Source organism: Ricinus communis, chromosome 8 (genome assembly GCF_019578655.1).
Source record: "Ricinus communis isolate WT05 ecotype wild-type chromosome 8, ASM1957865v1, whole genome shotgun sequence".
NCBI classification, from domain to species: Eukaryota; Viridiplantae; Streptophyta; class Magnoliopsida; order Malpighiales; family Euphorbiaceae; genus Ricinus; species Ricinus communis.
In genome coordinates this window covers 2,726,326-2,740,558 of record NC_063263.1, presented here as the reverse complement: position 1 = coordinate 2,740,558, position 14,233 = coordinate 2,726,326, and the positions used below count along the sequence as shown (strand labels likewise).

At 34.2% G+C, this 14,233-nt stretch overlaps 3 protein-coding genes across 3 annotated transcripts; 1 reads left to right on the top strand and 2 right to left on the bottom strand.

Moving 5' to 3' along the window:
* The first annotated feature begins 404 nt into the window (after positions 1–404).
* LOC8265947 (pto-interacting protein 1) lies at positions 405–3,425 on the top strand. The gene is made up of 6 exons (XM_002528377.3): positions 405–1,003; positions 1,088–1,197; positions 1,409–2,204; positions 2,507–2,740; positions 2,862–3,014; positions 3,261–3,425. Exons 1-6 carry the CDS (start codon positions 761–763, stop codon positions 3,330–3,332), a joined length of 1,608 nt encoding a protein of 535 aa, XP_002528423.3. The 5' UTR covers positions 405–760; the 3' UTR covers positions 3,333–3,425.
* A 373-nt stretch (positions 3,426–3,798) lies between these two features.
* LOC8265946 (GDSL esterase/lipase At5g55050) lies at positions 3,799–5,919 on the bottom strand. The gene is made up of 5 exons (XM_002528376.4): positions 5,350–5,919; positions 4,784–4,920; positions 4,456–4,695; positions 4,106–4,355; positions 3,799–4,007 (listed from the first exon to the last, which is right to left on the bottom strand). Exons 1-5 carry the CDS (start codon positions 5,582–5,584, stop codon positions 3,799–3,801), a joined length of 1,071 nt encoding a protein of 356 aa, XP_002528422.1. The 5' UTR covers positions 5,585–5,919.
* Positions 5,920–6,731: 812 nt separating this feature from the next.
* On the bottom strand, positions 6,732–11,208 carry LOC8265945 (L-ascorbate oxidase homolog). The gene is made up of 8 exons (XM_015724903.3): positions 10,823–11,208; positions 10,607–10,716; positions 8,505–8,775; positions 8,303–8,405; positions 7,863–8,208; positions 7,407–7,772; positions 7,174–7,252; positions 6,732–7,078 (listed from the first exon to the last, which is right to left on the bottom strand). Exons 1-8 carry the CDS (start codon positions 10,955–10,957, stop codon positions 6,866–6,868), a joined length of 1,623 nt encoding a protein of 540 aa, XP_015580389.2. The 5' UTR covers positions 10,958–11,208; the 3' UTR covers positions 6,732–6,865.
* Positions 11,209–14,233: the final 3,025 nt, after the last annotated feature.

The window sequence follows — 14,233 nt, the reverse complement described above, 5'->3', positions numbered from 1 at the left end:
CTGTTGGATCACCTTTTTTAATCTTGCTAAAAATCCTTATTATATTCTTCTCTTACACATTTGCCTGCAACAATCATTTAACAGGTTATTTGCCACCAGCTTACAATTTATTGATAACTATTTTACTCCAACAAGAAAAAGCACCCTATTAAAGGCACTTGGCAAGAAAAAAGTGTTAGTATTGTGAGTGATGGATGGTGCAATTAATCAACTTTATTGCTATTTGTGAGACTGGTCCTATATTTATTAAAGCTGTTGATTGTTTAAAGTGTATATATATATATATATATATATATATATATATATATATATATAATGTATTCCTAGTTTCGTTTTTAATTTTTCAAAAAAATCTTGTATCTTTGTTTCGTAAATTTTTATTTTTTTCGTCCGCCTTGTCGGATATTATGGTTATATTATATTTTCGTTGGATAGAAGAGAACCCATTTATCAACTAAACTAACTCTTAATTCCAATAGTCAGATCAGTCAATGGCAGCATAACATAAGAATTAGATGGAGTGAATAATCTTATGCCATGCCATTAATTTGCTTGAACAACAGTTCAATGGCTGTGCGAGCTTCAGTTGTTTTCAAAGAGGAAAAACAGTAGACAATATAGCAGTCGTACAATAAGCAATAAGTACGTGCATGGACAACTGCCCATGTCAATATCACTTCCAAGACTTAAAGACCTGGAAATGCAAAATAAAGTATGCTTCTCGGCTGTGCAATGGGATGGTGGTTGAATATCAGGAGCAATGGCTGGGAGATTAAGCTTGGAGCGGCAAATATATTCGCTTCTCAGGACGAGGAGTGTGAAGAAGAGGACAATTATCGTTGGCCTAAAATCAGATAATCATAGCAGAGAAATGCTATTGAGATTGCTCAATGTAGTAGTTAAGCCAGGGGATAATGTGATAGCCATTCATGTTCAAGAACCATTTGGTAGTTTTGACCTTAACACTTTCCATACCCATGAAGATCTTTGCAAGTCCAAGCAGGTATGAGATTCTGATCAATCCTGAGATAGAGGAAAAGATTTTTCATTTAATACTTTTCTGATTTTTTTTCTTTTAATTTTGAAGGTGGATTTCCTGATAAAAATCTGCACTGGGAACTCTTACATTTTTGAATTAAGCCAGCAAGTACGCATCAACTATGCAACAATTCTCGCAATTGGATGCAGCTTTTCAAGGTAATGGGGCTATTCAGAATTTTATTCAGTGTATGTTTCTGTCTGTCTCTTACTTTCTCTTGCTCGTCAAAGAGCCACTCAACTCTTAGACCATTTTATTGCGGTTATACTCTGGTACCATGTCGAAGAACCATTTGATCTTAAGGCTAAGAAGGTGAGTGTACGGATAGGTTCTGATGTCTAACATGTCAAGGTTTCTGTTGTGTCTCAGGCCTAAACAATCAGTAATCAGTAGTTGCCTAAAAGGGCTGCCCCCAACTTGCGGCCTCCTGATCATTGATAATGTTGGAAGAATCATACTACAGATGCAGGGAACCTCACAACAAGGCTCTTTTCATGTACTCCCTGGATCGTCTATATCTTCTTCGTCTTCATCTTCATCTTCATCAACAGAAAAAGGTTATGTTCGCCAAAACATACCTGCTGAGTTACAAAAATCAGTGGGTGAAACATCTCTCTTGGCACAATCAACAAAAGGAAGGCATGGCCTCAAAAGAGCGATTGAGGTTCCAGACCTAGCAAAGAGTATATTTCAGAAATTAGTACTGCTGGAACCTGATGGATTCATCAGGCTTTTCACATTGCAAGATCTTTACTCAGCTACTGATAATTTCAGTCCTCAAATGGTGATTGGAGAAGGTGGGAACAGTAAGGTATATCGAGCCAACTTCCAGGATGGTCGAACTGCAGCTGTGAAGGTCGTAAAACCCGCACACTGTTTAGCAGAGGATCTTTTCCAGGAAGTAGAGATTTTATCTAGCATCAGACACGACAACATTGTTCAGATAATTGGGTACTGCAACTGTAAGGATCTGCATGCAGTTGTATATAATTTGATGAAGGGAAGCTTAAAGCAAAACTTGACACAGCTCAAATGGTCGGAGCGGATGGAAGTCGCCATTGGTGTGGCAAAGGCATTGGATTACCTTCATTCTTTCAACCCTCCGATAATTCATGGACATGTCAAATCATCTAACATTCTCCTCTCCGAGAATTGCCAGCCACAAGTAAGTTCTGTCCCAAATTACAGTCAAATTGTTAATAGATCACCATATCAATCTTAATCATATGTAGGAGTAAGCAGTTGTTTGGCGTTACTGTTGTGATCCTGAATATACTATCCTTTAGTCATAGCAAATTTCAAAACGGCTAAAAAGGATCTTCTAAATCCTTTTTACAGCCTAAAGAATACATTCTTGGAGAGGTACGTTCAATTTTAATGCCAAATAGATGCCAAGAATTGATACTTTCATGTCTCTGCCTGAGGAACAACATATCAATACTAAATTAAAATATTCTTGTTTCTCAGCTATCAGATTTTGGAGGAGCAATGGTGTACAATAAATCAGAGGAAATTCCAGCAAAAATAAGGCCATTTGATGTTGTGGGAACATTTGGTTATATTGCCCCAGAATACATGATGTATGGAAAAGTAGATGAGAAGATAGATGTCTATTCCTATGGTGTTGTACTTCTGGAACTTATTACTGGGAAAGAAGCTATTCAAGCAAACCAGGCAAAACAAGAAAGCTTAGTGCTTTTGGTAAAGATAAGAAATCATTCATTTTCCAACGAACAGGACAAGAGAAAGAAAAAGAAAGTGACAAAAAAAAATACCTTATTTATTTAATATCATTTAGCCATTTTTCCTCTTTAATTTTCAGGCAAGATCCTTACTGAGGAGTTCTCGCCGACCCGAATGTTTGATTGATCCTCGCCTGAATGAAGATTACGTGGAAGAAGAGATGGAAGCAATGATGTTTGCAGCACGCCTCTGCCTCATGCATTCATCTTCAAGAAGGCCAACAATGAAAATGGTAATTTCTTTCCCCTGCACCATGATAAGTGCCTTAGCAGAACTTGCTTCTAAAAGCTAGCCATCAAACAGAGGAAAATAGCAGAAAGCTACCAACATCAGATATAAATCTAATAGGGGACAATTGAATCATAATATGAAGTATGATTTTTCAGTCTCTATCTATCACCAATGTGATCACTCTTGCATGTATGATTTGTAGTAATTGTTCTAATCAGCAAGGCTGAGTGGCATTCTGTTTGAGCAGATATTGAGGTTATTTGAGGAGCCAGGACATTTGCTAAAGACGGAAAGAGAGACAGAAGAAACACGCCTGTGAAGATGGGAAGAACCAGCTATTGACAGTGCCCTTCCTATGGATGATTTATATCGTGAAATATTATTACATAAAGAGTAGGATTATTGGGGATTCTACCCATGACCGACTACCAACTTGGGCTGATTGCTAACATGGAACAAAAACTTTCTCTCTGCTAAAACCACAATTTATGCAAATTAAGGAGAAAAAATAAATTAAGCTGCTATATTGGCAATTGACGTAAGCATCAACTCCAGGACATAAACAATTTTCCGATCATGAGTTATCTATTGTCTAAATATGGATGCCTCTGAAAGAGGACTCAGTGGGTGCTGCATGATCAAATCAAAGTCTCCAAGCTACAGGCTTTATGAACAATTAACTGCAGATATATTATTTGTTTATTTAGTCCAATACAAAATATCCCAAAAAAAGAAAAGAAATTGACATCTTTATTAGGAAACAATATGAGGACTATCTTGGCTAATTAAGCTTCAGCCAACTGTTTGAAGTTAATGGGGGCTACAAATCGTGGCTCGCCGGTAAATAGTGTTGCAGCTGCCAACCATGCAGCCTTCTGTGTAGGATGGAACAAGTCCCAGAACAAGTATTCCTTGCGGTTTGAGCAGACTGTTGCGTTTGGACCGCAGAAGGTCTTCACATCTCCACAGCATGCATTTTTCACATCATTGAATCCTGGAAAAAATTTTGACATATATTTAAGAATAGTTTAATCATATGGACCCTGAAATGTGCAACTGTAATATAAGTAGTCTTCAGATTGAATAGCTTACCGAATGGAATAGGGTTGTCAATAACATTTATAGTCATCTCATAAGCATTTCCAAAGGAATATTTCATGTCTGTGTAATCTGAGCTGAGCTTGATCAAGATGGCTTTGATTGTTGAGTGAAAATCTCTAGCAAGATCATTCAATCCCTCCAGACAACCTCCTGTCGTGTTTTGAAACCTTTGAAATGGACAACAACCGATCGGTGGAACACTTATAATGCCAAACTTTCTTGCACCTAGTTTATATAGATTCTGCATAACAACATGAGTTCAGGTTTAAGGTTTCTGTCCTTAGTTAGGGAACAGCTTCTGTCAAACATATGATTCAACTACTGATATGAAAAAATCTCACCATTAAGTAGTTTTCATATGCAGCTCCTATAGTAGCTATGAACTCTTCTTTCGGAACACCACCTTTTGAAGAGTAATAACCGAAAATGTCATTGCTGCCAATGCTGATAAAGAACAAAGACTTGGACAGAAGAGCTTCAGCACAAGCTTGACCCTTATTAGTTAAAAGGAGACTGTAAATTGTGGAAAATTGTTCTATCTGCTCTCCTAGTGGGATAGCATTCCTTTGGCCATTGGGTCCCTGGAAAGAAAAACAGTCATTAGTATCATTCTTCGGATGCAATTAAGGGCAAAGTCAAACTCAGATGAATAGCTAGCTATATCCTTACTTGTCCAGTGGTGTTAAGAATGCCAGAGCCTGCAGAGGCAAAGTTTACTCCTCTGAAGCTTGGCCTCTTGATGGATTTTGTGTTGTTCAGCAGAGTGAAGAAGGGTAATGGACTTCTTTTGAACCCTATTAGCTTAGCTGAACACAGAAAACCATCATCAAAAGAAAATTTATGTTAAATTGCATATGATCAGTTTAACCACCACAAGAATTGTTCAGTATAACATTCAAACCTTTGACCTCAAACCATTATTGTCACTACATATACATCGACTTAAAACACATGAATGCTGTATGTTGGTTACATTTGGCAAATGCTAGGCTTCAAGCAGTTGCAGGTGTACCAATTGGACCGGTTAGTGCCTTAATTAACCTAGTGATAAGGTGAGACTGTAGGTCCGAACATATTGATGTTAAAATCCCTCGCCCCCAACAATTGCTTAAAGAAAAAGAAAAGAAATAGGCCAATTAATTGAACGGGTCGCAATTGTGTATGCAAAGCAGTGCAAATGCACCTTTGCCTCACAAAAATAGATGTCCATAGACGGAGAGGTAGGGTACACTAACCCAGAAAATCAGCACTGTTAAAGCCATTACTGAACCGTCCCGTTGGTCTAGAGAAAGGAAAATCAATGCCATATGGAGGAAAATCGGCCCTGAAACTGCTTCCAGGCAAGAAATTATTGGTTCCAGCATCAGCTGTTGAATCACCTAATATGAAAACAGCAGGGACTTCTGCATTTGCTAAGTTAAGAACCACAAGAGCCAAGCTTAGGACTAAAACACATATTTTCTTCCCCATAAGGAAGTGATCAACCAAACTTCTTTTTCTGCCAAAAGCTTCACTCAGAATCCCATAAGCAAATGTCGAAAGTATATATATGCAAAAGTGTAGCTCAGGACAGAACAGAAAAGTACCGAATGGGCGGTTGCTATCTGTCAGGAAGTGCAAGTTCTGCAAGAACTAGGAATCTCATGTTATTTAGGCGGATAGTCCTATTTAGTGCCCAATTGACCATATCAAAAATTTCTAGCCTCCTGTAATCTCTTTGTATGTCTTCTGCCACAAAGCTCACTCAGATTAGCTTACTAATATATGATCTTTGAACTAAACGATCTCACTTTTTAAGTTACAGTAAAAGGTGCTGATATTAACAGTGTAATGGAGCCGAGTCGAAATGGTAACCGGCTCAAATTCAATTTGATTAATAAATAAAATTCAAAATTTAAAACTCAATTTAGATTCAATTAAGTTTTATTTTTAAAAATCTCAAGCTAGTCCTATTAACATATTTGAAAAGCTCAAGTTGGACTTCATTCCGTATAACAACTTAATTCTTCTTAGTAGTTTTAAAACTAAATATAAACATTGTTTGATTATGCACGAAAAGACTTGATTGAGTTCTAGATATAAATAAATTTAATATAATATTAAAAACTTAATTATCTTTAAAGATTTTTTTGAGCTGAATAAGAAGCTCAAACTCGATTTAGTAAACAGGTAATTAGAATTAGATCAAAAAATCTAAAATTCCGGGTATTTTTTAGAACACGCTAGAATTGGATCGGCTCATTTACCTCTGTAGCTGCCGTCTTAGCAGGAGATGGTCAAATTCAGATTTTATCGAATGTGAACTGGCATGAATATTTATGTTGGAAACATGTAATAACATACTCACAATGATAGAAACAAGGAAGCCAGTTTCATTTTGTCCTTTTCTGTATGTTCTATCCATGTAATTACCAATACTTATTATTTTCCAGTTAACACAGAAATACAGCAAGCAAACACGTCATAAATTGCATAAAACAATCAACAATAGTTCAAGAAAAGTTTAGATTCCTTGACATTCAAGTCTTGCCATCATATTGTGTCATGTACTGAAAAGATTAAATAATTTTTCATTTTTTTGCTGTGGCTAGCAAAATTCAAATTTTAAAAAAAGGAAGAAGAAAAAAGAATTCCCCTATTACTATTATTATAAATATTCAAAAGTACTTTTATAGAAAAGAATGAGACCCTGAGATAGGATCGTACAGAATTTTACAAATCTGGTGCTTTTCAGGACTGATAACCTGTTGTTTACAAAGGTCTTGTTGTTTTCCCATTGGCCCTGCCACAGAGAAGGGCATTCTTTGGAATAGGATATTCATCTCTGATAGACATTACAGGCGAGTACACGCGCAAATAAAACTGTTGGCCCAGATATTGCCGTGCCCAGAATTCAGTTCTCAAGTTCCACATTCCTACATTGTCAAGTGCTACATATATAGCAGTCCATGACTTGGGATACACCTGCATGCATATACGACACCCTCCATTATTGTCGTTTCTATTAGCTAAGCATAGCTAATTGAAGTCTTATTTCAAGGGAATGGTATCTTGGTTACCTGTGTGGTGCAACGTGAAACCGCATCTCTGAGATTGTATTGATCACGGCTAGCTGGTGTCCACACTCCTCCATCCATCCTGCATTGTTCAAGTACAAGTGGTTCAGAATGGTTCATCAGCTTGTAGATTGGTTTACCAATAAGGAATTTTCCTCTTAATGCCCCCAGTTTCAGGTGTGTGGTTGATTAGTATATGAAAGAAAGAATTTTACGAAGCTTTCGAGATGTCTTACCCAACAACCCAGAAGGAGTATCCGTCCAGGTGCCAGCTCTGAACGATGTTCTCATGATTCTGAAACACAATCTCAACAAAGGCTCTAAAATCAGCACCCATGACAGAGGTGTCAAGATACATCTTCTTGCCGGTTGGACTGTCCGAAATGCTTCCAACACGAAAAACGCCTCCAATCTTGAAGTAATCAGCAAGCTTGAGGGGAGTATCAGCAGGGCGAAATGACACGCTGTTAACTGCATATCTTTGCTTGCCATTAACTTGAGCAGCTGAGCTCTCTAGCTTGATGGTTCTACTAATGTTTATTAGTCCATAGTGGTACGATCCTTGAGGATTTGGTCTTGGTCCGCTTGCTGTAAGGTTTGTCCTGGTAATCAATCAACGCAATTAAATCAACCCTCTGTATCAAAGTTTTGTTTTTCTGATGTAATCAAAAGATATACTACTGAGTACCTACCTGATAGAGCGAGCCTGATTGAGAGACCAGTCGATCTGGGTGGTCGGTCCGCCGGGGATCGGACCAGACACCTTCTTGGCAGAGTTGCTGTAGTGAAGAATGGCAGTGGTGGTGAGGACCTTGTTGGTGAACCGAGTTGAGACAGCAATGTAGAAGTCCTGAGCTGCCTGATCAGCCGTGACTAAGACTGAGTAGGATTGACCTACATGCACATCCAATGAAGAATACGTTGTCTGTACTGTGTGGGTTCCTTCAACTTCAACCAGCTTCATCTTGTGTCCTTGAATACGAAAATTGAGCGAGTTCTGAAGCCCAACATTTGATATCCTGAGCCTGTATGTCTTCCCTGAAATTTTTAAAAAGACTCACTAACATTATGAATACATAAACTTGTGGTCTTAAGTACATACGTAAAATGGAAAAAAGAATGATGAAAATACCTGGTTCAAATGTGAAAGTTGTAGCATTGGGTCCCCGACCATTGATCAAAATTCCATCGGGGAAAGGAAGCCTGTGACCATAATCTAAAATGGCCTTCAATTTCTGAAACACATTGTATACACCATTGCAAGTTTTGTTATTATAATTATTATATTATATTATAACTTGCACAGAATATGCTCAAATGTAAATGTTAATTACCGTGTGGTTGGTTTTATACCAATCTCCGATGAGAACAGTGAAATCACCGGCCGGGTCTGGGAAGGGAACAGGAATCAATGGCCTGCTGAGGATACGGATGCCACCAAAGCCACCAGCTGCCTTGTGGAAGGCAAGAGATGGGAAGTAGAAAAAGCTACCAATCTGATCTTTGACTTGTAATGTGTAAGTGAAGTTCTTCCCTGGAGGAATTGGACAAGTTGTTCCATATACTCCATCTTGATATGAATTTCTCCTCTGCTGAACCCCATTCCTGCCACATTTTGCCCATTATTATAGTATCAAATCATGAAGCTCAGGCATCCAAAAACTTTTATGTCACAATACATAACACCGTCACTGATAGCTTCATTAAGAATTTTAATTACTTTATTTAGACTATAAGTATATTCTTAAATTATTCTCATACTACAGTTATATTTTTTAATTATATTTCTTTTAAATTACATTAGAATAAATTGACAGTTTTTTTTTTTCTAAATTACTCGCAGCCCCTATATGGTTCCACATCTGATCCTGACCTATGTTGTTAACTATGTGTACCAGCTAGAATGTAGAAATACTGCATATTAATGACATACAAATAGGTTTTGAATAATGCTTGCAGACTATAAATCCTTAACTTTTTGTAAGAAAACATAGAACAAAATTGATAGATTAACTTATTGAATTCAGTCAGGTTGGCATCCAAATACCCACTTCGAAATATAGTTCCATTTTACCTAAAAATATAATGGAGAAATGGATAGAGGGTAATGGTGAAAGAAGGACAATATCCACTAATTATGGAATTAAAATGAATCTATCTAATTAATTCAAAGACTTGAAAGCCACCTTAGAATTAATGCGGGAAATAAAAAGTTAAAGTTGGACCCAGAAAAAAAAACATTGACCCGTGACAATAAACCAATTAAGCAATCACATTTTAGAACAACAAAAGTAAGGTCAAAATTAGGTTGAGTAGCACTTTACAGTTGTTTACTAATGTATCACTGCCCAACCCAACATGCTATTACTAAAAGCACAAATCAAAATATTTATGTAATCAATGCAACATCACCTTTGCAACTACAGTGTTGGATTTAATTCCCCTCACGGGGCCCTTTTAATTTTGATACAAACCCACCAATTGTAGCATTGGCTTAAACTAATTAAATCTTTCATTCTATCTCCAAATATTGTTTAATTTTATTTATATATATAAAACATTCTACTTTTTATAGGATGGTTTTATATTTAAATTGAACTTAAAAGTACCATGTTAAAATCTAAAATATGTAACTCAGAAAACTTTGTTATTATCATTATTATTGTTTCTTTTTTTAACTCAGACAGATCTGTGCCTACATTTACAAAGTGGGCATCATGCTATAGTGATAAAATTCAACACATATTGCACCTATAAATTTAGTCTGACAATTTGAATCTTTTCTCTTTTATTTGTAATATAAAAAGAAAAAAAAAAGGTTCAACACATGCCATATGCTATCCAAATGCTCAATGCCAACAGCTAACCTCAGATTTCCACTTCTGCACGTTCACACATAGACTTTTTTCTTTTTCTTTTTCGAGAATAATGACATACTAAATGCATGTCATTTTGGGTAAATAAAAGTTTTCTTGACATAATTACTAAAATCTGAAAGGTAGTATGTCAGTTTCTAAACCGTGTAAACTTGAATTACATACATCACTATATAGTTGTGAACCCACTTGAATAGGAAAAATGTACAACTTTATACGCAAAAACATGGAAGTGATAGCGTAAAGGATACTCCCTCATATACTGTTTTGCAGTATCGATTTACCAATTAATGTAGAAAGTAAATTGAGACATGAACTTCTTTTAGTCTAAGATCCTGATAAGCACGTAAAGATGATAATACATATATTTTTGACATAAAACGTACTAGTATATATATATATATATATATATATATATATATATATATATATATATATATATTTGTATATTTATGGGTACATTGTACCATAGTTGGTACAAAAAAAAGAACCATAAAACCAAAACATTAGCTATTTAGTTGTTTAAAACAAAAACTGAAAAACTAAGCATATATTCTCACCATGAAATGAGAAAAGGCTCCGGCAAGCTATTGTGTACATTTATAATGAGATTGTTGTTTGTAACAGAATAAATATCAGGCCCTGGAAACTGTCCATTAATAAGAATCCCCTGCAATATAATCAACACAAGCAAGAAAAACATGAAACCTGCATCACTTTTCAGGATCAAATAAATCAAGACTACCAAAAATAAGCATACGTATATGTAAACATGCCTGCTGTTTTACTCCGAGGGGATATATATCGCCGTAGGTGACATTCCAGTCGAAGAATCTGTAAGGGTCCTCAGCATTTACAATAAGCAAGAAGCTGAAAAGAACACCACATAGTTGCCAACTTATAGCAACCATTATGAAAATATCGAGCAATGCAGATAATTGCAGAGTTTCAGGAACTGGTTACTGGAGATGGGCGGTGAATAGAGAGAGAGAACCAATCTGGAGTATGAAAAAAGAGACTCTTTTGTATTGTGTTTAGTGGTAACTGGTGGATAGGTGATGGACTTTATTTAAAGTGGAAAGGCAATGAAGAGGAGGGAAAGCTTTAAAAAAAAAAAAAAATTAACAAAAGGAAAATAGAAATAAAAATATAAATGGAAAGAAAATCACTGTCACCGTGTCGGTTGGGTAGTGTGTGGGGTATAATTAACTTATAAAGACGTCTCACTTATAGTATCATGCCACGTAAGAGGTAACTTGTACTTTGTGACGGAAGCACCCTTGGAATGGTGAGGCTTAGTGTAGAGAATAAAAACTGGGCAACCGCGTGTTTGGTTTTAAAATTCACATGCTAAGTGGTGGAGTATAGGGGTTGGGCTCAAGCCCCCGTGATTACTGACGCGACACACGGACATTCCATGTGGACATTGGCTGATGAACCGAACCGGCCACCTTTCTGGAATCAGACGGCTTAGACTGATTGTAGTGGCGGACCCACAGTGTAAATCAACGGCGCTGATTGGAGTTGAAATGTAATTCTAATGGGACATTCTAATTGTATTTTGCTTAGTGACAGCAATGATAAAAGTGGCAGAGAGAGATGTGTGTGGGCTTAAAAGAAAGAGTTGAAATATGATTGGATTTTTGGATTCACATTTCTGTCCTGAAGGGTGTCTTCTCTTTGAAGGAAAATAAATTATAATAAGGGGGATGAATTTTTGTGTGCTTGGAAGGTTGGATTGTGGACTGACTTTCGTAGAAGTACAATAGAATATATTATTATGGAAATGCCAGATTGTCAGTAGTATTTAAGTTTTGGATGCATCCTGAAGAGTCAATCATAGAGGATGATTGCAAATTAATGTATGATTTAAGCCTTTGACCAATATATGTGTTGTTTATTATGAAGCTTTGCATTTTTTATGGGAGAAAATAAAAAGGAAAACTCTAATTTTTTATTATTTTAATTTTAAGTATAATATTCTTTTAATAAATAATTTTCAGTATTTTATATTATTTGTAAATTTAGTATATATATATATATATATATATATATATATATATATATATTATATCGGCAATATTTATGTTAATGTGTTACTTAAATTGAGACGACAACAATAGTTGATATCTGCTTTAAAATTAAATATATATTTTCTTTATTCTTCTATTTTTCTTATTATTATCCAAATTTATGAATAATAAGATCTAGAATTACATCAATAAAAATTTAAATAAATTGTAAATATAAAAGACAATTAATAAGAATTTGACATAACACATAATTATAGTAAGATCGTTCTTTCCTTGAATTATGTTATGGCTCGTCTTGCACTTAGTCACTTGCGAGATTTGGACAAGGCATTATATTTTATCCATGATGCTTAAATATGTCACAGTAGTCCTATCATTTCATATTTGTTTTATAGATCACAGCATCTTCTTTGAAAGCAAACCAAAACAAGAAGGTATGGATTGTTCAACTACATTACACATGTTTTTCTATTGGATTTGTCGCAATAAAGGCATTTGTATGGGGCTACCTATGATGGCTTTGACCCTTGCAAACAAGCTCTTTTCTGTAAATATGGGTTTAACCCTTTAAGTTTGTTTAGTTGGTCTTCTAGTTTTTTGTTTTTATTTCATTTTATGGTTTTAATGTTGAAGCTTTTGTTTCTCTTTTGGTTTCAATGAACAATTCTCATTTTTTACTTTTTTGCAGCGTTAGCCGGTCTTGCCAATAGCTTAATCTTGTAGGATGCCATTACCGGATGATGGCTGGTGAGGGAGTAGGAGATAATTTGTTATAAGGAAGCTTCATGAGTAGTTGTGCCGGTGGAGTCTCTCTCCCTTGTGCTCTGTTTCTTCTTATTAATGGTAAGAGGATCGGGGTCTGTTGGTGGACAATTTATGCTTTCACAGATGTTGCTTTAAGTGGTAGCGTTTAAATCCAAAAATGGTATGTTCCTTTACAAGGTTTCATATTTTATCACTTTTAATATTTACTTTCATTAAAATTTATGAATTTTTTGTACTTTAAATAAAATGAAAATTAATTTTAAAATTTTATATATTTAAATTTACGTAAAATTAATTATAATTAAACTAAATTCTAATAAGATTTTAAGTAAATTTCATATTAGTCTGTCTATATATTCAATAATATTATAATATTTTTTTAACTTTATTTTTTATATATATATTTTTTAAATAGAATAAATTTTTTTTATAAATTAATAGAAATATAACATATTTAAAAAAATCGAAATGCCCTTGAAACTTTTAGGCTATATTTTTATACGTGTACTTGTAGAGCGGAGATTTTTAGTTCAGATATCTATATAAATACTTATACGATTTTTCCACGACGGAAGTGGAAATTTAAGATTGAAAATAACTCTCTCTAGTATACCATCTGTTCCATGGTTGATACACTAATAATTTATTTTTCAAGAAAAGAAGATTTTCATACAAAAATAATCTATTATTTATTATACATAGTATTATTTATATATTATTGTATTATTAAACTAAATTATTATTAGAAAATTAATTAGTAAATTAATAAATGCAGAAAGTTAAAAAATATTATATAAATAAATAATATAATTTAAACTAAAATAATAATTTATTAGATATATTAAATAAATTATATATTAAATGAAATGAAATAGTTCTCCATAAAAATAAAAAAATTATAAAAAAATATAAATATAAAAGTAATTTTGAAATTCGTCATGTTGAACCCATCTTTACGTAAATTATGAATACTGCAGAAGTTGAAAGTCTAATTCATATAGAGTTAGTCATCTAAATTTTATTCTCTGTAAAAGATTGAGTTTTTTTTCAAAAATTATACTATTATTTTTAGTTTTTTTATTAATATATTATATTTATGAATTCATTATAATTTTTATGTCAATTTATATTATTATTTTTTTCCAATTCTTTCTATAATAGAATACTTTTATTGATCGATTAATTTTCAGATTAATAAAAAATTATGTTCAAGTTTTTTTTTAACTGCTATTTTTCTCTTGAGTTTTAATTTTTTTCCTTCTCTAATCTCTCTCATTTCATCTTTTTTTAACTAACATATATACAATTTTTTAAGTTACTTGATAGCAGTTTTTTAATCCCATTATCTTAGAAAAAAATATATTGACAATCATTTTCTAAGAAAGCCAT